Here is a 22,677-nt window from a genome sequence, read left to right on the forward strand (position 1 = left end):
TTAATGGTGCACACTATTATCTTAAATTTGTATACCCATTTGCATATTTTTTGTGTGGTTATGTTATGTAATTTCAGCAGTTAAATATTAAATCCAGACAGGTAATGCAATTATACAGTTGTGAGAAACTGTCAGTGACCATTTTTGAAATTGACGCGAGTCCGACATTTTAGGAATCCACAACCAGGTGTGCACGAAAAATTGGAGGTCCAACATCACATGCAAAGGTATTTCATGTAATGCGATGAATTACACTACAACGTGCACAGCGTTCTTGCGGTTGGCTTTGCCTTGACCATTAGGCAAGGGCTTGAGGCCCATCATGGCAGCGACACGGGCACAGCACCAGCACCGCTCTTCGCTTCTTCTTTCGTTCGGAGTGCAAGTCACCCGTGACTACAGTAGTATTAAGCCTCGTGAGAATTATATACATACGTGTACAATGAAAGTATTTGTAACTTTACCGTCATTCACAATCTCCTCAAAAATGGCTTTACGAATCGCCGTCGCAGTGCAGCCGTCATCTTGGCCCACACCAAGAACGTCCCCTGGGGAGCTACCGCGTCAAAGCAACCGATACGGGTCAACGCTTGAGCTACAAACGCCGTAGCAGTCTGACAGTGCGTCGCGAACGCTTGGTTCCACGCCAAGCCATGCCGAAGCGCACCCTCTGACTCAAGCTCGACACCCCTTCTACCGTGGAGACGAAGCCGCCGTGGTCGGCCAACGCACGTGCCTCAGCAGCTGACGGGGCCAAGATGGCTCCGATGCGGAATCCAGCCAAAGCGAACCCCTTGGACAAGCCGTACACAGTCCACGTGTTGGGGTAAAACGTGAGCATACTGTGAAGCTGGGCTTGTCTGCCACCGTGTCGGCCCACACCTCGTCGGAAATGACGGTGATGGATCGGGCAGAAGCCCACCCTGCGAGGGCGTGGAGGTCGTGTGCCGAGTAGACAAACCCAAGGGGGTTGTGGGGGTTGCAAATGGCCAAGAACATAACGCTCGGGTCATAGTGCGCCTCCAACACTGCCAAGTCGAGGCCCGATCGCGTGACGGGAAACCGAATGACTCTGGCGTTGGTGCGTTGGGCCGTGAGAGGAATGAGAAAGTCGACGGGGTCAGGGATCAAGATGGCGTCATTTGGACCGACGAGGTAGTTCATCACGACAGACAAGGCGGACGCGGCGCTATTGGCGGCCAGCACCTGGTCTGGGGACACCACACGGTGGTGGGAAAAGTAACCGGCGATGGTTTGACGGAACTCGTCGAGTCCCATGGCCGGCGCGTACGGAAACACTTTGGTTGCGACTTCATTCTGCAGAAACTCGACCACGCGGTCGCTGCAGGCGAAGTCCGGGTCGGCCGCCGTGAGCGGGATCACTCCTTTTTGCACCGTCGCCCACCGGTAGTTGAACGCTCGCTCCCGCAGAAACCTCCAGTGGTGCCATGCGTAGTGGCTCCATCAATTGGGTTGACGGCGGTGATTCAATGATGGGAGCCTGCACATGCATCCACGTGTTGGACGGGAACGACTTGAACTTGGATGCAAATACCACCCCTCGGCCACGACTGGCTTGGAGGCGTCCAGTCGTCGTTGCGAGTAGATTGGCCCAACGGTGGCGACGTCGTTGTCGTGGGCCTGAAGCAGCTGCACAAACTCGACAATGCCGTCAATGGCGCCGTTAACCCCTTGGCTACTGAATGGGTGAAACTGGTGGGCTGCATCCCCAAACAGCACGACGTTCTGCTTGTGCAGCGTTTCGACATTAGAGATGGCAGACGCATGCCACACATACACCTTGAACTGCGTCTGGCTGGCGATAGCAGTCGCTACAGGACAGGTAAACGACCGAGCGAGACGCCGCACGAGATCACAGCTGGCTTCGGCCGAAGAGGGTACCGGGTGGTTGTCTTGGTTGACTTGAAAGTAGTACAGAATGTCCCCTGAGTGCAATGCTACGACCCCCATGGCCAAACCGGATTCCGAGGACAGGTATTTGTGCATGTGGCCAGGCGCCAAGTGTGGGCGGAGAACGGTAGATTCAGTGGGCGAGAGCAAGCCCAGGAGCTCGTAGCTGCCGACAGAGAAGATGGACAGGTCCGAGTTCATCCAAGCCCGAGTGGGGGACCGTGCGCCTTCGCACCCCGCCACCACGTCGTCATTGCCTTGTTGTGACTCTTATACTCCGAGGTGTACGTACACTCTACCTGCGTGACCCTCGTGTACTTCTGAGGCGCAGACCGACTCAACAGTTTAGAGTGGTATGTGCACGACGACGGCTTCAATGTGGTTGTCCTTTTCATTGTGCCACGATATTTTTAGTCCAATTACCAATTACCGCACATTTTTGTGACTAGATTAAATCATGCTTTGTTCTTTTCAAGACTTTGCTTGCGTCATAATAATGTCCCTGCTTCGATATGACAATGGCACATTAGATTGGATTGAACAGTTGCTGTAGAGCATGTACCAATATAGAAATAAAATATTAGAGAGGTTTAGCAACTCATCGTTACAATATCTACGTTACTGTTGGCTTTGGACGCTCAGTTCATCAATGGAATGGCCGAGACGAGATGGTGGCCTCCTTCCTTCACTTTGCGCTTTCCCTCGGACACTTCGATAACAAAAAGGCCCGATATTTATTGGTTGATCCACCCAACGGGCCCCGCGTACATTACATTGTAGTGGGTTGAGTCGAACGGAGCGGTTGAACCAGGGATACGTTACTTTGGTGGTTGGAGTTGATGGCAATTTGCATTGTATCAACACTCGACGCAGCCACGTCTTGGGTGGCGGCCTGAAGGTGGTCCAACAGTTTTCGCAGATGCGGGAACCTCGCGATTTAAAATCGAAACCGCGTCGATCGGATACAACCGACGTACATATGGAGGTCAGGGTCGAGCACTGCTGACACATTGACGCGGCGGTGCCAACGAAACTGGACGCCACGAGCGCAAAAAGCGTGTTAAACTTGTGGAAAAAATGTCAAAAGAAAACGAGCTTTGGTCGAACAGCGGTGCAGTATGCTACTTGTGCAGTTTGGATCCCCTCCCATGTACAGTACAAGTATGGGCTAGCAGACCATGCAGTTGGCACCGGGTCGACTCGGTGGCCCCAACGCCTTGTTAAAATGGTCGTTGGATTTCGCCAATTCGATCACGACACCTCGAAACGGCAAGTTTAGGGACCTAATTGAAGGCGGGGCGGCGATTTGATACAAATCGATCGAGCCAAACGGGTCCATTCTAGCACGTCAGACATTGGTTGCATTCACTCGGGGTAGAAGCCCCCACGGTAAGTTGCAGGATCCCACGTGAGGTTGGAGGGGTTGACGAGGTAGTCAGCATAGTCTCAAGGGAGCGTAAACCGTGGATTGGCAGAGTTCATGCGCAGCACAAACTGTAGCCGTGAGAAACGCAAACGTACAAGTCGTTGGCAGCGCCCCATTGTAGCACATTGGTGCTCCCACGCGACTTGGTGCCGGTGGCTTTGATGGAAATGGTGTGGTTGCCCCCGAAGGCGTTCTGCAATCGACGTCGTTTCAGCGATCACCCGTTGGAGATTTGCAGGTTGAAATATGTCACTCCCACTTGTTTCCTTAGGGTAACTTTGACTTTGCCATCCCCGCCGATTTGCGCAACCCGTCACCGATGGAAACGTTGACCTGAACCTCCCGACAGGCAAGGAATGTCGTCCTGTCCACGAGTCTCGAAGCGGACTCAAAGTACTCGGTGGCATTCTTAATGTATCGAGCGCGGTACCGTTTCTAGCGCAAATCAATGCGATTTTCCATATATATTGGTCGAAATCCACCCAACAATCCTGCGTGCTGACGACTTCTGCGCCTTAAGACGACGACAAAACAGTGCGATTTGTCTTCAACGGCAATGTACAGTACCGCTACGACTGAAAGCTTGTAATGAACAAAAATCTAAATTATTAGGCAGTTTGAGATGGTTTGAACGCGACTTTGTTGTCGCTCATGTTGCCCGTGTAATCGTGGAGGGCCTTGACCGTGTCTTCCAACGGATACGCCTTGCTGATGGTGGTCTTGAACGCCGAGTTGAGTCCTCCAGTGACTTTGCGGATCATAAGGATTCGGCCGAGCGTGCCTCGCTTGGCGAGATATGGCACCAGCCAAAAGCCAGTCACGTTCTTGCCCTTGAAGATCATCTCGGAGGGGCTCACTCCACTCACGGGTTGGTTCGACAGTCCCCCATACACTTGGACCTCGGATCCGTTGGGCATGCAGGTCAAGACGTCCCCCGTGAGAGAGCCGGCCACGGCATCGAACGCCAAGGTCGCGCCCAAGGATTCCGTGAGCGTTGTCAGCTGCGCCTTCCAGTCCGACTCGGACGTGTCGACGATGTACTTGGCTCCGATGGTTTGAAGCGATTCCGCTTGTTCCCGTCGACGCACCACCGCGATGACGTCCACCCCGTTGTCTTTCGCATGTTTGACGAGCATTTTACCTAGCGCGGACGCCCCCGCGGTGTGCACAATAGCTTTGGTGCCCCGGGCAAGGGCCAGTTCCACAAACGCGACCACCGTCAACGGGTTTACAAAGCAGGAGGACCCGCCTTCGAACGACACATCGTGGGGCAGCTTGATGCACGTCATAGCTGGCACGGTCACGTATTCGGCCCAAAGACCTTGGTCCGACTTGACGATCCCCACACGCTTGCCAACCATGTACCATCCCATAATGCCACCGCCGGAGGCAACGACAACGCCGCTTCCCTCTGTGCCAGTCAACGACGGCAAGGGCAGGTCATTGTCGGAGTTGTACTTGCCTTGGAGCATGCTCAGGTTGGATGGGTTGATGGGGCTGCACTCAACCTTGACAAGAACTTCGCCGTACTTGGGCGTGGGAACGTCAATCTCACGGACTTCAAAGCAAGACGCCAGGTCTTCTTGCTGGAAGGTGGTCACTTTCTTCACGAGGAAGAGCGCGCGCATCGTGGTGGGGTAGGCAGGTAACATGGCAACGAGCGATTATTGCGAAATGAAGCTGAGGCCTTTGAAGAAATCAATTTGCCTGAAATTTCGCATCTGTGACATGACCTTCGCAAGATGTTGACACCAAAAACAGGGTCACGACAAACTGGTGGCTTGCGAACTCACAAACGCAAAGCATAACTCTACAATTTAATAACATTATCAGTTAGTACAGTACATTTGTGGTTCACTGCTATTAACTGTAAGCCTGGTTTCGATGTCCACGACTACAACAGGGGCGATGGTGTCCCCACACTTTAAAAATACACCTCTTATCCGGAAAACAATTAGTACCAGTATTGTAAGACCTGCTGTTATGGTACAAGCTTAGAGTTGGACCAATCGGATTGGATTACGCAGCTTGGAACTGGACAAATCCGATTCGTAAACCACAGCCTTCATTCCGATGTAAACATCGACTACTCAAGTATCCGGATGCACCCATGCAGCTTCATTTATAGTTACTAGTACTAATTAAATTTGTGTGGTCTACTGGTATTTTCAATTTATTACTACTTCGAAGTACTACTGTACTCTGGTCCATAAATCCTTTTTAGGCCTTCTTATGTTAGTGAAGTGTACAGTACAATGCGATACTTCGAATTATTTATATGGATTTCAAATATCCGTGATAGTATCATGTGTCATCCAAACGTCATCCCAACGTCATTCAACAATTATATTATATTAACCATAGTATCCAAGGTTGGTATTAATATTCAATGCTGTCCCGTAAGTCTTAAGTATGCAATATTTAAAATTTTTATCACAAAGTTACAAAACAATTGGGTGCGTCTATAGTTTTTGGGCGGACTGTAGAACGTTGATCATAATTGGAAACATCAATTTAACGATATCACAAGTGAGCCATTATTGCGAACAGTGATTTTGGCACGAATTCACCGAATCCCACGCCAGTGGGTACAGTACTATTCCCGAGACCGATTCTTTCGAGCCTAACGTTGCAACAACCAAGTTAAAGTCGCTAGGATAATATTTACACGTGAAAATGACCATACCAGTGCCATCATAAGCTCTTGCTCCCGCTTCTGCAGCTGCTCCACGCGAACGTTCATTTGCCTCACTTGATCCAAAATGTCAAAATCTGTCGGACTCTTGTCGCGATGGTGTTGGACTTGCTCCTACAGAACATCAGCACGACTATGGTGGCTACTCTGGACCTTGAGGCGGTCGTTTTCTGCTTTCAGTTTGTCCATGGCGTCGTTCGTTCGTCGAACATCCACAGCGGGGGGTTGGGCACGTCTGTCCACGGCATTTTGAAGTAACTCATTCTCTTGCCTGTAAAATATATAATTTGGTCACTTTATGCAGAGATGCAGCTACAATTCGCACATGAGGCTCTTGAGGCGGTGCTCCGAGTACCCTTGATTGGCGTGTAACTGGGCGTTCTCTTGCTGCAAAAAGATGAGCTGACTCTGATACGCTGACATGACGCCATTGAGCGAGTCAAAGTCGGCGGCGCTTGGCGGGGCCTCGTGCTCGGGCATGTTAGGCACTCGTCCACTTAACGGTGCAATTCGCATCGGGGGCTTCATTCCGTCCGATGTTAACGACGGACTCTACCAACAACAAGGTCGTTCGACATGTCATTGCTTCGCCAGAGTACCCACCCGAAGCACGTCTGTGGGTTTGCCAGCACTTCGCAGTTGCTGCTTCAAAAACGCATTCTCGGTCCGCAGCACTTGATTCTACAGATCTGTCACTTTGCACTTTGGCTATCATACTCCCAAACCTCTTTTCGCAGCCCAAGAATCAAGCTTTCCTTGGGGTCCATTTGCACGGTCGGTTTGTTCTGGATGTTTTTCGCCCTCGTCGCATAATTCAGCGTGCTCAACGTATCTTCCATGACCACGGGCGACGGCGACACGCATGCGATCATGAGGGTGAGGCTGTTGCCGCCCAACGAATCCATGAGCAATTTGGTCAGTTTGCTGTCTCTGTACGGCACAAATACTTGTGTGTCTACAAAAGCGTTGTTAAGAAAGTTATACGATCCGAGCCTGACTGGATTTGGTGCCGAGCGCAGCAATCACTTTGCCCAACGTGAGCAAACTCTTGTTGATGCTGCTGGTTTCCTCGGCGTTGGCTGACTTGGTGTCTCGCAGCCGTTCGCTGCCAGCCAGGTCCACAAATGACATTTTGCCATACTTGACAACCGAATGACCGTCGTTCGGGTCGAGCACTTCTTGGTCCAGTGTAATCGTCAAGATACTGTGGCTTCGACTCGAATCTTTGTTCATTTCGTGACTTCCCACACTAGTAGCACCCACTCGTCAAAGTGAGTATGTTACCAGCGGTTAACGTACCGTCGATTTCGATGGCCTTCGTCCACGACCGCCATGACATCGTCCATCGAGTCGCATTGCACCACGAGGAGGTTCTGAAGTGTAGTTTAACAGGAGATTCTCAATCAAGCATTCGTACTTGAACGTAAAACCCGTTGCGGTCGTTCCACCGCACGTTAAGGGCCCCCGACGCCGCGTTCAATAGATCGTACGCCTACAAGAATACACGAATATGACTATGTTATGTGGGTAGAAGTGTACTTTAACAAGAAGAACCTGTTCGTTGTAGATCTCACAATACGACGCCTTCATGGAAAATGTCGTGTCGGGGGACTTGCTGGCCACGGATTGGAACAAGTACCGAATGGATCGAGGTATGAGTCCGTCCGATGGGTCGTCGTAATCCTGGCTAGTGGTGCGCTCTTTGGACAGCCCGAGCTTCTCCTCGAGCCCTGACATGCTAATGCCATCGTTAAACTACACTTGTAGCGGCTTAACAGACTGCCATTACCTATATGTCTTTCCCGATCCCGTTTGGCCGTACGCAAACACAGTGGCGAGGTACCCTTCGAGCGCCGAATCCAACAGGGTGGTGATGCCACTGAGGGTGAAAAAGTCGTCCTGGCTCATGTCTTCCGACGCACAGAGGTCGAACTGGAAGTTCCGGACAAGCTCTCGCCCCCCCGCACCTGCCGACACGACTTGCATTTCCGTGCGATTGTTGGACAGAAACCGAAACATGGATGTATCCCCTCGGCCGGCCTCGGTGCTGTTCAATGGCCGGGCACGTAGAGCCACGCGGACGCTGTTAGGACATGCCCCCGTGAAGATTGCCCTGGCTTTGTAGAATCGCGGTCGGAGAATTACCTGCTGTCGAGTTTGCTTCTCGAGGTGGAGTCCATCGACGGAGTTGCCTTGGAAGTTGGAGTTCGAGCACGTCGAGCTACATGTGCGCGACAGCGTCAAGAGGAAATGCGTGTGAGAGTAGGAATTCTTTGTACATGAAGATATGTCCTTGCGCACACCATTGCCTGGTGGCTGGGGCCCGCTACCGGTGCGAGAAGGCACCATGATTGTACTGCGACCGTTACAGTCCAGAATGACGGTTTCACTTGACTGCAATGACATGCATAAAGGAGAGGTTCCCATGCCCAGGAACTGACTTGAGAGCTAACTACTCTACTACCATCAACGAAGCGTGAGAGATTACAGAGTCAAGTGCGCCGACTCGCATCATGTCCAACAGGTTACACCGGACGTTTCACATTGGAATAGGAAATTTACGGTTGATAGATCGAACAGGGCAAACTTGTAATATTTGATATTTTATCCCTTGTATCCTTTTATAGAGTAATGTCTCATGATTGGTGGATGGGAACGAATCATTAGCGAGGAATTGGTCATCGTCCGGATAAGGGTGTTCAAATATTTGAACACTGGTTTGTGTACCGGACAGGCGCGGCGGCAGACTCGACAGGCAACCATGCAAGCCACGGTACGACATGGAGATCGAGGAAGCTACGTGTAACCTGACGCGTAGTTGAGTTGGAGCTCCAAGAACAGCATGGTGCTGGACCCGTTCGCCAGTCGCCTGGCGATTGGAGACGAAGAATGGCGTGAAAAGATTCGCGTGCTGGACGAACTTCAGTCGTTTGTAGGGATCCATGCATCGAGTCTCACGTCCGAGCACTTAAACGCACTTGTAGTGCCATTCCGAACGATGGTGCGGATGCTCTGACGACACGAATCTAATGCTATGACATCCTGTAGTTTTGCGAGCTCAGGTCGTCCGTCGTGAAGAAAGCATGCGACGTATTCAGCGAACTTGCCCAGTTGCTCCGTCAAAAAGTCAAGCCGCTCGTGGACAAGGTGTTTCAAGCCATGATGGAAGCCAGAGGGGGGTCCAACAAGGTACTGTACATGACGATATCTCTTCGGTCCATTGATTAAAGTCGCCTTCCAGGTCAACACTCAAGCCATTCACGCGTGCATCGAGTCTGTCATTCACGTTGTTGTGAGCAAGAGTGCCCTGACGTCGATGTTTTACTCTTTCAAACACACCAAGTACGTACGGGGCTGTCGATTTATCGTACATGTTGCCCTCCTCACAACTCCAACAGGAACGGCCAGATCCGAGACTCGTGCCTGCAGTACTTGTGGATTGTGCTGACGAACTGGAACCCCACCGTGCTGGAAGCGGTCAAACCTCGCATTCAAGAGTGCATTCTGGTATGTTTAACACAAGGTGATCGATTCTTCAGGTCCTTTACGACCATTATGGGGTAGAGTTCGTTGAGCGACGCGTCGCCGTTATGCCGTGAAGTCGGCCGACAATGCTACGGGTATGTATATATCTTTCATGGTGGTATTCGCGTGACATTCTATTTCGTAGCCAATTTATCGCGCTGTGGCCAGCCAAGAAGCTCGAGTTGCAAGCCAAGTTGTCACCCACCGCCATGAAGTACCTCGCGGCGCTGAATTTTGCAGACAAAGTCGTCCCAGAATGTGAATCCGTACGTCTAGTGGGTTTATGAAAGCGGTCAATAACGAAGAGTGATGCCTGCCATAGCACTTGCCTCGACGGAAAGCCCTGCATGATATTTCAAACACTGCGGACCTCCCCGTCGTCAAGAAAAGGGTGATGCACGGCCAAAATATATAAATGACGTTCTAATGTATTTTCGTAGAAAGATTACATGGGTCGAGCGATTGAACACCCAGCGCACGAAGATAATGATGATACCAAGCACCTTCCGTCCCAAATCGCCACACTAGAAGCGGCGCTGCAACTCTCCAAGCAAGTTGTTGCGCAACTCAAAGCCGAAAACGAATCCCTCCGGATCGAACATCGCCAGTCCCACGTTCGAATGCGGTCACTCCAAACGCAAACCACCATGCTGGAAACGCTGGTGAAAGACGCTGATTTGGATCAACAACGCCAGCAGGTGGACGCCACGGCAGCCATTCAATCCAAGAACGACGAGAACCGCCGCCTGCAAGGACTTCTAACATCGGCCTTGAATCAAGTGGACAGGCTGTCGTCCAGCCAGTGGAAGCCGTCCGCCGGCCCGTGCCGCCGCCACCGCTCGCTTCGGACGCGGGCGTATTCATTGGACGCTGCCGTTGGGGAGACTTGTGAAGAAGCCAAGTCGAAGCAGTCAACAGATACAACTCGGTTGTTTTGCCAAGTCAAAAGCCAGCCTTCGAACCCCGACGACCAGACTGAAAGGCTTCAAAACGACCTGGCCAATATGACGGCGACGCTGGAAAGCGTGCAGGTGGAGAAAGCCCAGTTGAACGACCAAGTGGATTCCCTGGGCAAACAGCTGGAGCACCTGCAGAAGACACTGCACGACGTTCAAGTGGACGGAGCGTTCGAACAGACCAAACATCTCAACATGGAAGCGGAGTTTGTCGACAAGATCCACGACCTCGAGCAACAGCTGCAGGCCGCGACCGCCGAAAATGAAGTGATGACGGAGCAGTTGGCCACGAGTGCGTCGACCTGCGCGGCGCTCAAGGCCGAGATGGACGTGGTGAAAAGCCAACTGTCCAAGGTCACAGCGGACTGCACGGAGTTGGAGACGGATAGACAAGCTGTCTTGGTCGAAATCGACCGCGTTCGGACCGAGTTGACGTCAAAGTTGGCGCGAAAGGAAGTGACGCTGGACCGACTCAAGACGGAGAACACAATGGTGCAGATGAAGGTCGAGGCATTGATGAAAACCAACGAAGAGCTTCACAGCATCGTCAAGATCACGGAAGACGCGTACTACCAGATCCGAGAAGACGTGTCGTCGCAGTCATTAGAGGAAGTCGAGTGCATGGCGGGCGTGAAAGCCGAGAACGACAGCTTGCAGGCCCGCGTGCAGGGATTGTTGAAGCAACTGGACGCGGCGGAATCGACCAACGGCCAGCTCCGGGACCTCGTGACCGAGGCGGAGACAGATAAGGAAGAACTCAAGGACAACCTGCAAGCCACCGTGAGCCAACTCGAAGCGTGCCAATACCGGGCGGATATGGCCGATGATGCAATTGGAAAAGTGCGTCGGGAGCTATCGGCGCAACTACAGGCCAAGGACGAGGAGCTGATGAACTTGACGTTTGACAACCAGGCGCTGCGGTCCCAGGTGGAATCGCTGGGGCAGCGTGTGGATGAGCTGCAAAGTTGCATCAAATTCACGGAAGATGCGTACTACCAGATGCGGGAAGACGTGTCGTCGCAGGCGCTGGACGACGTGGCGAGTGTGGCCCCCGTCAAGGCCGAGAACGAAAGTCTCCAGACCCGCGTCCACGATCTGCTGGAGCAGCGCGACGAACTAGATCACGTCAACCAGCAGCTGCGACATGACGTGGAGAGTCTGAAATCAACGTTGAACCAACTGCACGAGCGTGAGACTGGCATGAGTCAGCACCTACGCGACGTGGAAGCGCAACTGCAAACTACGACAGAAGAAAACTGCCAACTCCGAAGCGATTTGTGTAGCCAAAGCCTCCTGGACGCCGAAGCGGCAGAGAAGAGCCAGCATGAAACCCAAGTGCTCCAAATTCAAGTACAATCCCTGCACAAGCAACTAGTTGGACTCGAAGCGGTATTGGCGGTCGGTCGCGAAGCATACCGCAAGCTTCAAAGTGACTTGGACGTGCAATCTCATGTGAAAACGGACAACGACCGCCTCCGCGTTGAAATTGCCGCCTTGACGGACCAACTGGACGCGCTCCAGGCGGCAGAACAAGCGGCTAGCTCAAGCAAGGAAGAGCTCATGGTCCTCTCAGCAAAGGCGGCGGAAGCACACGCAGAGCTCAAACGAGTCCAATCCCAAGCATCAACGTACCAGCATTCGATCCGCGACTTGGAAGCGCGGCTGCAGTCGTTGCAGCAAGACAACGCGCAACTACACGCGGCACTGGCGACCCAGTCGACCAAACAAGTGGACGCTCGTGCGAAACTCAAGTTTGAAAACCAGTGCCTCCAAGCCAGGGTCGACTCGCTCCAACGACAGCTCCTAGACACGAGTCGCGGCATATGTGACATGGACATTTCTATGCAAGATGAAGTGTGCATCGAGCTGACCCAGCGAGAGCTGGAGTCGCCGTCGAATCCGTCCAAACCTACCACCACGATATCTCCGGAAGAGCACAAGGCGTCCAACAAGCAGCCAGCACCGCTTGGAGCAGCCTCGAGATGGAACCAGCAAGTGTTTGCGTATCGTGAAAGGGGCAACTTGATGGCCCAGCGACAGCTCAACGGTAAAGTGTTATTATGATCACATCATCTTGCGTGTTGATACATATTCCTGAGATATGGTTGTGGTAGATTCAAATATTCTCAAGCGATGGAAACCCACGCCGTAGGACACTGGTTTCAGTTGCAAAGTGAACTTTAGTTGGTGTTATTACTATGATTGTCCAACTTTAACACAACAAATTGAGCAAGGGCATGGATGGCGTCGCGGGACGGCTTTCCCAATGGGAAAATAACAAAGTCGTGGTACAAGTGGGGATGCAAATACTCGGTCACGTCCACGTGGCATCGCTTGGCCTTGGCAACAAACGTTGCGATGTCCCCTGCCATGAGCTCCGTCTGTCCGTACATGACCTAATTCAGCAGAATTATTTGCTAATTCAGCAGTATTATGGCTAATTTCACTGGAATGTATGCCAACCATCAATGGAGGCAAGCCGTCGAGGGACTGCAGGCCCGGGGACGCCTCGTGGATCTTGGTCACGTCGTTGTTCAAGTACACATCTCGCCACGCCACAATGGTGCGCCTATATATAATCACCAGTGAAGTAATATCGTGGAATTATTAATAATATTAATAGTTTTGACTTTGTAAAGATGTCCGTCTTGACATCGTAGAAAGGGCTTGTCATGGTCAGGTCGAGCCATGGAGATACGAGGATGGCACAGGCCGGCAGGGGGGCGTTGTCCCGCCGTCCACGCTGCATCAGAGTCAGCACAGCGTTGCCGCCAGCAGAGTCCCCACAGAGCACCACGTTGGACGAAGGGACGCCTTGGCCAAGCAACCACATGTACGCCTAAAAGTGGCGAGATTGACTTGAGTTTTGGTTAAGAGAAGTCGTACGTCAAATGCTTGGTTGATGGCGCGAGGGTAGGGATGCTGCGGCGCCAGGTCATACTCGACGCTGAACAACCGGACTGGACGGCGGGATGACTGTTCCAGGGATTGCAAGAGGGGCTGAAACAGACTTGTGGACATGCAGTCGGCAGTTCCAGAGCCAAATCTAATGCTAAATAGTCATGCCAGATGAATCATAGATCGACGAACCCTCCGCCGTGGACGTAAAAGATCACCACCGAGTCCTGCAGCGGTGACTTGATGTCTCCGTACCACAAGCCTACCTTCACAATTGAAAACGAAGTCAAAGTGCATTCAATCGTACCTTTCACAGCGGATGTGTCAACCACTGCCGACGGCCTGTACCAAGTTATTGGAGTTGTGATGGAATCTAAACGGTCCGCATGAACGTACCAGTACGCTAGGCGCTGCACACGACCAAAGAAGGCAAAGCCAAATCGAACAACGTCGATGCCCAGAGGTGTGAAGTGGCTCATCAGTCGCTGGGACAGTGCCTCCATGTAGCTCCACTTGGCATGTGGTCGATGGAAGAGCACCACAAGTGGCGTTGCGAGGCTGTACCAGATCGCAACCAACACATCGCCCAGCATAACCATCGTCACAAATTGGAAATGATGTCAATCAACATTAGAAGTGGGTCCTGGTATTTTCATAAAAAACGATTTTTCACGAAAATTATTCAGATTACCACAAAAAAGTGAGATCGTCGCCTGCATGGCTGGCGTCTTAGCTTACAGTAATCAAAGCCAAATGCAATTTGGAGTTTCACGAAGTCTAGAGTACTCATGCGACAAAGAGAGCTGGCTGAGGCATGACATGAATACTTCCCTCGTTAAAACAGTTCCACTGTTGTTTTGACCTGAAATACTGTTTGAACGAGGGAATTATTACATCCGGATACACCTTTTCGCCAGTAGCCTTGTAACCTGGGACTCCGTCCTACTACAGTACACTGCAGTCAATGAGTACATACGATGCTAAATCTCCGTTGTTGGCGATACCTAACCACTAGCGATGCACTTAACCCCTAGTAAGAGGTGCGGTGGTCTGAGCATACAAAGTTCCATATAAACCTCATTGAAACAGTATTTCGCTCAAGAAAACAGTGGAACTGTTTTACTGTACCTACTCCGGAGTATGACATAAATATACAGTACTTATCCGACAGGCAAATTGTATGGTCGCATCCCAAAACGAGATCAGCATCAGCATGGCACCAACTGCACGTACGTATGTACTCCAGAGACAATTACGACATGCTAACTTTAATAGGAAAGGAGGGTGCTTCAGTATGTTAATATGAAGGATGCATTTACCACGCAGTTATTCGTCCTTTCCAGTTAAGGTTCCAAGTAAGGGTGGGCTGTGACAATGATGTGCTCAAGGATATCACTTGGTGACGAAGAAATAAATCGCATCGTTAAATTATGAAGCCTTCTACCACGTTACCTCAAAAGCCTTGGCACACACCATGTCGAAGTGCATCTGGATGTGGTCATCGTCGAGGCCACAGAACGTGTCCAGCCGTCGGTGTCGATGGCACAGGCCAGCTTTGCGTGAATGCCTGGAGCACCCCGGGAAGAAGCACTTGCTTCCGCCGCCGTGCTTCACGCAGAGTTGCTTGGCGTGTGCTTGTTTGCTGCATCCAGCCATGCGACACAGCTGCCGACTGGAGACTCCACCGTGGCGTAGACAAAACTCGCCGCCTTTCGCTGGCAGCATGCACGTGTCATGGGCGCACCGCGGCCGGCCTCCATGCTTGGAACACCGTCCTCTGGCGACCACCTGGTTGAAGCACTCGGACACGACGCACTGCTTCTTGTCCTTGTGGAAGTCGCACTTGGTTGCTCCTGGTGGCACGACGCGCAGGCAGTCGTTGAAGACGCATGACGCAAAGAGATCTGTCGGCTGCATGGTCAATTTGAATGTGAACACGAACGACGTGGTGCAAGGACTTCGACGACGCCTTGGGATTTTTCCGTTGCGCAGGACTACATCGTACACCAGATGAACCTGTGGAATATCATGATTTGGCCATCGTCCCATCGACTTGCATAGAGTTTGGTGGAAAACAACCTCTGACAGTACATGTCGTACTTAACGAACCAAGTCTCGATCAATCAGAAACGTTCACAGTCAAGTGTTTGAAGGGCAGAAAACCCAGTATTCCAGTAGAGCGTTGTACTTATCACCAAGCCATGTCCACAGAGTAAAACATGGTCAATATGGTCATCTTAACCTAGGAAGGCCTTGGAATTCCGCCGCGCAAATCGACGGCGCTCACGCCGCCACCTGGTGCCATTGAGCACCCAGCCCATGTGTAACATGTGACATTGAACTCAGTCAAGAGGTGCGAGCAACCTGAGTTCAATCGTACTTAATCGAATCTCTGTCGTAATATCGCTTCATACTGTAGTACATTTGGTGTCCATTCCATCTCACTCCCATTTGTTAACTTACAGTGTATTAATATGAATACTACCCGTAGTATTACCTGGTTACCGGTATCGTCAATTCGCCAACATTGAGTTGCAAAACCACTCTATTATTAGCCAGGTTTTGCAACTCATCTTTACATTTATTAAACCGCTCGAATGGGAAGCAAAGTGCATGTGAAGTACCAGTAATTATATACGGTAAGTTCCAAGAAATATTATGATTTCAAAACCCCGAAAAAATACCAGTAACGTTGTTATTGTCGATTTGATACTAAACAGTGGTCGAAGGCATCGAGGGAATATTTATGCATTTCTCAAGGTCCAGATGGCCTTTTTCAGTGAAACTTCTTGTGTGCTCATAACTAAATGCCATATAAAAAACGTTCTTTGGATGTCAGGTGTAGAAATGAATATCTTGTGAGATGTGTCACAAAACATGAGGCAAATATCACATTTACAAATAATAACCTATATCTTTTAATAGTATTAATTATAACGTTTATACAGGAAAGCTTATATGAGTACTCTCAAATATAATATTTTGAAATAACCCTAATCCTGATACCCTGTATGCTTTGGACCACGGTAAGTACAAATTTGGGGAAGGGGTGCAATCGAATCGCGCCGACCAAACTGATCCACCATCGATCTGATTGGTTGAATTTCATTGAGAAGGTTTTGATTGGCTAATAATTGTGAGCTCATCTGAGGTAGCCAATCAAATCGATTTAAATTCCAACGAGAAACCACAATGAAATTTCACTCGAAAGCTCAATACGCCGACAGATTTCCCCTTGCAGTCGACTTATCGTTTCACCACCATTACGAATACACGAATAACAACTACACATTCGTTTTAGTGCGCCCATATATCGGCGCCCTCTTCGGCATCTGCGTTCCACATGAACGAGTTGCTGCCCCACTTGACCCCCTTCATGGGCGGACATCCCCCGTGTCTAGACATGACGTCCACGTCCTGGTCCGGCGTTTGGACGTAAAAGAGCGACGCGTGGAGCTTCGTGGGCGGCACCGCCAGCCCCTCCGAGCACTCCTCCATGCCAGTTCGATCGATGCCCGTGACGAGGCGGTCCTTGGAGAACGGGAACACCGTCTCCCCGCCCTCGTCCACATCGTTTAAGTACATAAACAGCGTCACAAACCGGTTCGGCACAAAGTGTTTGATCACTGTGGGCATCGTGTAGTGCAGCAACTGGCCGGCTTGGACCCTGCTCTCCCACGCACGGATGGCCACCTCCGCCATATGCGGAAATGCCGCAAAGATCTTGAGCATCGTGTCCTTGGCGTTGCGGTTTGTGACTAACCAGTCGACCCATTCCACATTCATTTGGCGGGTCAAGTACTCCCTGGACAAGTCGTCTTGAACGATTTCCGCCAGTACTTTGAGAAATCTCCACGAATATTTCGGATGCAAAGGCGTCCACGGCTGGGCCAGCGGCAGCAGCGCCGGCGCCAGCGCACTGATCGACTCCTTGGCCCAGCGGACCCATTGGTAGAAATGTGACACGCCATTCACGACTTTGCGCTTGGGAAAGGTGTACCGCAGCTGGGGAAGATTCCCAAGCTTGGCTTCCCACACTTGGACCATCTTGTCCAAGTAGTGCGGCTTGCCTCCATCCTCTTTGAGAATCCCCGCGAGGACGCCGGGCGTCTTGTTCGTCACGAACGACTGCATCCACGTCACCCACTCGGCATCGTACCGAGCGGCGAAGTAGTTGTCCGCCGTGCCCACCTCCACAAACAACTCGACCAGCGCCAGCGCGAACGTGCCGTTGACCGAGGGTTCGGGGTGCAGCGGTTCGCCTTCGCGGAACCCTGCGGGAACCGATGATCCTAGCGACTTCAATTGGGATTTTGCCCAAAATGCCCAAGCGTTGAAGTCCTCCAGGTTGCGGCTGTAGTAAGCCTTGGGCAGGTAGTCCAGTCCGTCGAACGTGTCGAGGTGCCGCCGGTAGAATTCCCCGGCAGCGTACCGAACCAGCTGCAGGCCTTCCGCGTACGCCGGGCTCGGAAGGCGCGCGAGGGACGCCGACCGCCTCTGGAAGTCCCGCGTGAGGGGGCTAGGGGTGAGGAACGCCGTGTGACTTGTGCGACTTGAAGACACGGCCTTGGTCGCGTTGGCGTCGTTGACTCTGGAGCGGGAGAGCTTGGACTCGGCCGCGGCGATGATCGCGTCGGCCTCGGACGCGTTGAAGAAGTCGCGCACGGAGAACACCAAGGGAGATAGCCCGACGGTTTTCAGCACGAACTGGTTGTCCACCACGCGCTCGTGGCCGAGTTCGATGGCCGGCCATACCCACACTTGGTACTCGAGCAAGATGTGCGCGATGCGGGACGATGGAAACGCTGACGGCGACGGGATAGCGAAGCCTTCGGTGGAGTACAGACGGAGACCGAAGGCCAAGCGATCGCGATCGGCACCAAGAGCCAACGCCGCGGACTTGGCGGCGGCGTGCAAGCAAGCGTCGTCGCCGTTCCATGAGACGTAGACGCCGTGGCTCTGGCCGTTGAGGAGGAAGAAGGCGCGGTTATCTGCAGCGAGAGGGGATGAAGGGGACATGGCGTCCTTTATGTGGACGACGGGCGTGAGAATCGAAGGAAGAACAGGGCAGACTGGGGTGGGATCGAGAAAGTGCTGCCCGTCAACGTGGACGATGTCGGTCTCGTATTTGGGGTACAGGTTCCCATGTTCGTCCAGAGCGGTTCCATCCTTCAATGATTGCTGCAGCGGCGGCGAGACTTGAACAACCGACGTCGGCGCAGACGACGTGTGCTGAAGGTATCCGAGGGCGTACCCACAGGCTACGAGCGACAGTCCTACAAGGGTGCGGGAGATATGCCAGAAGGCGGACCGCTTCGGCAGCTTGGACGACGGCGCGTGCTTCGGACTGGGCTCCTTGGTCGGCTCGGAGGTCTCGACCATCGTCGTGGCCAGCCGAGTCGTGTTGTTGGTCGATCCGACTTGCTTTCTCGCCATGATAAAGTACACTGTAAAACGCCAAATGAAAATGTATAGTACGACCCGCTTGAGAAAATAGACTTTTGAAGGTTATATTGGTTATAAATAATATGACGACGACGTTTCTTTGCCACCACGCCAAGCGTTTCAAGTCTCGATGGCAAAATGCAAAATCAATCACTAAGCTTACAGAGAGTTAGTATGGTCACTCGATGCAGCGTTGTAGCTGTAGCTATGTGAGCTAGCTAACAAGTGAGGTCCTACAGACTAGCAAGGTCGGAACGCACTACAGTAAGCCTTAAGGCAACGTTAATCGAGTCGTAGAGGCATCGGAAACCCATGAGGGAGGGGGAAACATAAATCCTTTCCCCTTTTTTCCCTATAATCATTCAACCTCGTGCGAGAACAGGTCGATTGCGGTATAAGTTAGTCGGAAATGGCTTTTAACCCAAAGCAACGATTCATTGCCTTGAGTTAACAGTAAAGCCCAGCTCGGCTATACCTCCATCCACGAAATTCAAATAGCAAGCAAGATACAGTAAAGGCCACTCAGACCATTTGGTTCATTGCGTCATACTAGTATCCAGTAATTCAGCTAACGTTATATGGTCCTATTGGATTAAAGTAAAACCAACAAACGGGATACTGTATGCCAAGAAGGGACGACTAGTTCTTGTTGCGGTCACCGCAGCCATACTCATTGGTGCCCAACCATGTGGCAATCGCTCCATTCGATGCTGTAGCCATGCTGCAATGCATCTAGAGTGATTTGCAGACACCTGACGATGAGGATGGCTGCAGCTTTGCCCATTCTGAGCTCAAACGTCGCCGACAGGTATCACCACCGCCAAAGTTTGTATCCTGTCCATGCGGAGATGCTGCTGTCCCTGCATGTAAATCAGCGATTTTCGGACGCACAAGCGAATTTGCAACGCGAGTTCCAAGTCACCATTAAGGAAAATTGGGTTCCTTAGTAGGGGATCGTTGGAATATAGTAGGGCAGCCAGTACTACAGCATATTTGCATCAGTAACAGTTATGATTTCATTTTGATCGTCTTCCCTACTATTCCATAGTAACAATCTTTTTCCGAGGCCTGGCTACGACCTTGGGCTACTTCCGAGCGAGAAGCACCACGAACCAAATGACTTGGTCCTTGGTCTCTATATGGCTTCTATCGGTGGGTGGCTTGCAAACACTTGACGAACTCCGAGTACGCGAGCTTGCCGTCTCGGTTGGTGTCGAACTTGTTCAAGAGGTCCCTTGCGTGGCTCGTGTCGATGTCGCCCATGTCGAGCGTGTCCCGCAGCAGTCGGGTGAATTCTGGCAGCTCAATGTACCCCGATCCGTCTCTGTCGGCCGCTTTGAACGCGTCCTTCATGCTCGTGAACAGCCCAAACACTTGGCGATGGATCTTCTTCTGCATGTTACGAACGACATCGTCATGGGACGAATGTGATGACTGGTGGCGAATGGGGCGGTCATCGCGTTCGTCATGGGAACGAAAGGCGGCGCCGGCCGTGGTTAGTCGAAAGTAGTTGCCGCTCTCTTCGTCCTCGCCCGACCCAGGGATGTACTGCAGCTGGTCAGTCATAACGTTCACAAACTCGAGGTACCCCATGCCCTTGTCCACGTCGCCCGCCGCTTCTTTGTGCGGATACGACAGATGCAGCAGCTCGGTCTCGTCGTCGGTCATATCTAAGCCCATGTTCGCCATGCACATGCGAAACTCGTCGTCGCTGATGTACCCCGACCTGTCGACGTCCATCTTTAAGAACGACGCACGGAGGGAATCGTAGCGAGCAAACAGTTTAGAGCGGATGGTGTCCAAGAGTTCTTGCGCCTCGGGGCATTTATTGAGCTCACCCATCGCTCCATCGTCGAAGGAGGACGTTCCGTGAGGGCGACTCCACAGCGCCCGACCTTCGGGGCTTTCATCGGACGATGTCGGATCCGAAGGCTCTGATGGCGACGATTCAGGCGGTGGGCGACGTGGATGGGGGCTCGTTGCTGGCGAAGTTCGCGGGACTCGACCTTGAGACCACAGCAATCGACCTTCAGCGCTCTCGTCAGAAGACGTTGCGTCCGGTGGTTCGTCGAAGTCCGACGGGGACGAATGGGTTTGGTGGAGATTTCGGTTGGGACTAGCTGGCTTTCCTTGGGACCACAATGCCCGACCTTCGACGCTTTCGTCGGAGGCGGTTGGGTCGCGACCGCGTGAAGATGGAGAGTCGGCTTCGGTCGCCGACATGGTGCGTTGAAAAGCAGCAGTCCCTCGGGATCCGGATTTGGAGGAAGGTGACGTGGCAGCCGCACCATCGAGCTGGGATAGCAGCAGGCGCAGGCGCACAATCTCTTGCTTTGCAGCGACCCAGTCGCCGTCCGGAATATCCGAAGCATCCACAGGTCGCTGCTTCTCCTGTCGAACCACGACGCTACTCACCCCCGATCCCATCTTCTCGTCCACTCTATTTATATCTACTCCAATGTTTGTTTTTCAGACAACTTCCAACTATGCAGTTGTGCATGGTTAGCCGAAAAAACTACAAATTATATGAATACCATAGTCTATTCGTGGGTAGTCCGCCTGTGTAGTTGGTTAGCCGAGCTACGAAGTAGTTACCCAATATTTTAAATCCATGATTTTCATCGTGGTTAGCTGAGCTACTACGACGTCGCTGATGGTTATGTTGCCACCCTACGAAGTACTGTACCCAATCTAAATACCATGAATATAAAACCATGGCTAGCCGAACGGCTACGGCTACACAGCTTGATACAATACTTATTCGCGGCTATCAAATGACATATATTATTGCTACACTGTTGGGGGAATGGCCTCCAAACACTTGACAAACTCGGAGTACGAGAGCTTCGCGTCGTTGTTAGTGTCCAAGTGTGAGAAAAACGTTCTAATTTGACTCGAGTCGACTTCGCGTACATCCAGCTCTTCCGTCAGCAATCGGGTGAACGCTGGCAAGTCGATGGATCCGTCCTTGTCTGCCGCTTTGAACGCGGTCTTGATGGTGTCCAGCAGCCAAACACTTGTCGGTGGATTCTCGACTGAAACTCATCTGAAGGACGTTCTTGTGAGGGGTTTATGGGGTGTTGATACGAGTTCCCGCTCACTTGGTGATCGCAGGGAGGAGGAATGGTCTGGGTCATAATGTTGGCAAACTCCAAGTACCCCAAGCCTTCGCCCGCCGCGTCGTTGCAGCAACTCCATCTCTTCGCCCGTCACGTCCAAGCCCATATTGGCCAAGCAATGCCGAAACTTGTCTTCGCTTATATACCCCGACCGATCGACGTCGAACTTCAAGAAAGACTCGTGAAGGGAATCGTACCGAGCTAACAGTTTGGAGCGAATGACGTCCAGGAGGTGGTGAACCGCGGGAGGTTCGCGATGGCCTCTCGGATGCGACCACAGAGACCGACCTTCCGGACTTTCATCGCAAGATGGATGGTTCGCTGCCAGTTGTGGAACGGGATGCAGTCGGTGTTTCGAAGGCGGCGAGTCCTTTTCTTCGCGCCACGATGTCTGAACGCTGTCATCGTACAGCCACGGGTCGTGTCGTCGTTGGGAGTGCTGGAAGCCGCCAGCTGATCGAGGCGATGTCGGCACGTTTGTCGTGGTCGACGCGGCGTCTTGCTCGCTCGATACCCGACCAAGCTCTTGTTTCGAAGCCACCCAATCGCCAAGCGGAATGTCCGACGCTAGGACAGGTCGTTGTTGGTCGCCGTGGCTTGCACCTCCGGTAGACCCCCTAGCTTGATGAGGTTGCATGGTCTTCGGATATTTCGTTGTGAAAACATGCAACCTGTTGCATTTGACCCTATCCCCTGTGCGAC

The 22,677-nt window shown here is 52.1% G+C and overlaps 9 protein-coding genes across 9 annotated transcripts; 2 read left to right on the forward strand and 7 right to left on the reverse strand.

Moving 5' to 3' along the window:
* Positions 1-595: 595 nt before the first annotated feature.
* Positions 596-2,112, reverse strand: H257_06434 (hypothetical protein; the record flags this gene model as incomplete). Its single annotated transcript, XM_009831644.1, has 3 exons — positions 596-793; positions 844-1,435; positions 1,556-2,112. The coding sequence occupies 3 exons, from the start codon at positions 2,110-2,112 to the stop codon at positions 596-598; spliced, it is 1,347 nt and encodes a 448-aa protein (XP_009829946.1).
* A 1,814-nt stretch (positions 2,113-3,926) lies between these two features.
* On the reverse strand, positions 3,927-5,050 carry H257_06435 (hypothetical protein). Its single transcript, XM_009831645.1, has one exon. The coding sequence runs from the start codon at positions 4,987-4,989 to the stop codon at positions 3,946-3,948; it is 1,044 nt and encodes a 347-aa protein (XP_009829947.1). The 5' UTR covers positions 4,990-5,050; the 3' UTR covers positions 3,927-3,945.
* Positions 5,051-5,821: 771 nt separating this feature from the next.
* Positions 5,822-8,395, reverse strand: H257_06436 (hypothetical protein). The gene is made up of 13 exons (XM_009831646.1): positions 8,312-8,395; positions 8,178-8,253; positions 7,822-8,115; positions 7,587-7,770; positions 7,450-7,524; positions 7,332-7,405; positions 7,031-7,281; positions 6,758-6,987; positions 6,636-6,713; positions 6,358-6,584; positions 6,186-6,303; positions 6,024-6,146; positions 5,822-5,960 (listed from the first exon to the last, which is right to left on the reverse strand). The coding sequence occupies exons 1-13, from the start codon at positions 8,379-8,381 to the stop codon at positions 5,934-5,936; spliced, it is 1,827 nt and encodes a 608-aa protein (XP_009829948.1). The 5' UTR covers positions 8,382-8,395; the 3' UTR covers positions 5,822-5,933.
* A 353-nt stretch (positions 8,396-8,748) lies between these two features.
* H257_06437 (hypothetical protein) lies at positions 8,749-12,949 on the forward strand. Its single transcript, XM_009831647.1, has 10 exons — positions 8,749-8,805; positions 8,851-9,033; positions 9,081-9,221; positions 9,274-9,374; positions 9,431-9,539; positions 9,597-9,652; positions 9,703-9,823; positions 9,880-9,948; positions 9,998-12,560; positions 12,628-12,949. Exons 1-10 carry the CDS (start codon positions 8,794-8,796, stop codon positions 12,663-12,665), a joined length of 3,393 nt encoding a protein of 1,130 aa, XP_009829949.1. The 5' UTR covers positions 8,749-8,793; the 3' UTR covers positions 12,666-12,949.
* H257_06438 (hypothetical protein) lies at positions 12,694-14,010 on the reverse strand (the record flags this gene model as incomplete). Its single annotated transcript, XM_009831648.1, has 7 exons — positions 12,694-12,909; positions 12,977-13,082; positions 13,144-13,352; positions 13,400-13,559; positions 13,604-13,673; positions 13,719-13,753; positions 13,808-14,010. The coding sequence occupies 7 exons, from the start codon at positions 14,008-14,010 to the stop codon at positions 12,694-12,696; spliced, it is 999 nt and encodes a 332-aa protein (XP_009829950.1).
* Positions 14,011-14,810: 800 nt separating this feature from the next.
* H257_06439 (hypothetical protein) lies at positions 14,811-15,406 on the reverse strand. Its single transcript, XM_009831649.1, has one exon. The coding sequence runs from the start codon at positions 15,326-15,328 to the stop codon at positions 14,852-14,854; it is 477 nt and encodes a 158-aa protein (XP_009829951.1). The 5' UTR covers positions 15,329-15,406; the 3' UTR covers positions 14,811-14,851.
* A 1,208-nt stretch (positions 15,407-16,614) lies between these two features.
* On the reverse strand, positions 16,615-18,870 carry H257_06440 (hypothetical protein). The gene has a single exon (XM_009831650.1). The coding sequence runs from the start codon at positions 18,845-18,847 to the stop codon at positions 16,709-16,711; it is 2,139 nt and encodes a 712-aa protein (XP_009829952.1). The 5' UTR covers positions 18,848-18,870; the 3' UTR covers positions 16,615-16,708.
* Positions 18,871-19,850: 980 nt separating this feature from the next.
* Positions 19,851-21,290, forward strand: H257_06441 (hypothetical protein). Its single transcript, XM_009831651.1, has one exon. The coding sequence runs from the start codon at positions 19,973-19,975 to the stop codon at positions 20,285-20,287; it is 315 nt and encodes a 104-aa protein (XP_009829953.1). The 5' UTR covers positions 19,851-19,972; the 3' UTR covers positions 20,288-21,290.
* A 356-nt stretch (positions 21,291-21,646) lies between these two features.
* H257_06442 (hypothetical protein) lies at positions 21,647-22,612 on the reverse strand (the record flags this gene model as incomplete). Its single annotated transcript, XM_009831652.1, has 2 exons — positions 21,647-21,847; positions 22,016-22,612. 2 exons carry the CDS (start codon positions 22,610-22,612, stop codon positions 21,647-21,649), a joined length of 798 nt encoding a protein of 265 aa, XP_009829954.1.
* Positions 22,613-22,677: the final 65 nt, after the last annotated feature.

Source organism: Aphanomyces astaci (genome assembly GCF_000520075.1).
Source record: "Aphanomyces astaci strain APO3 unplaced genomic scaffold supercont1.12, whole genome shotgun sequence".
Lineage (NCBI taxonomy): Eukaryota > Oomycota > Saprolegniomycetes > Saprolegniales > Verrucalvaceae > Aphanomyces > Aphanomyces astaci.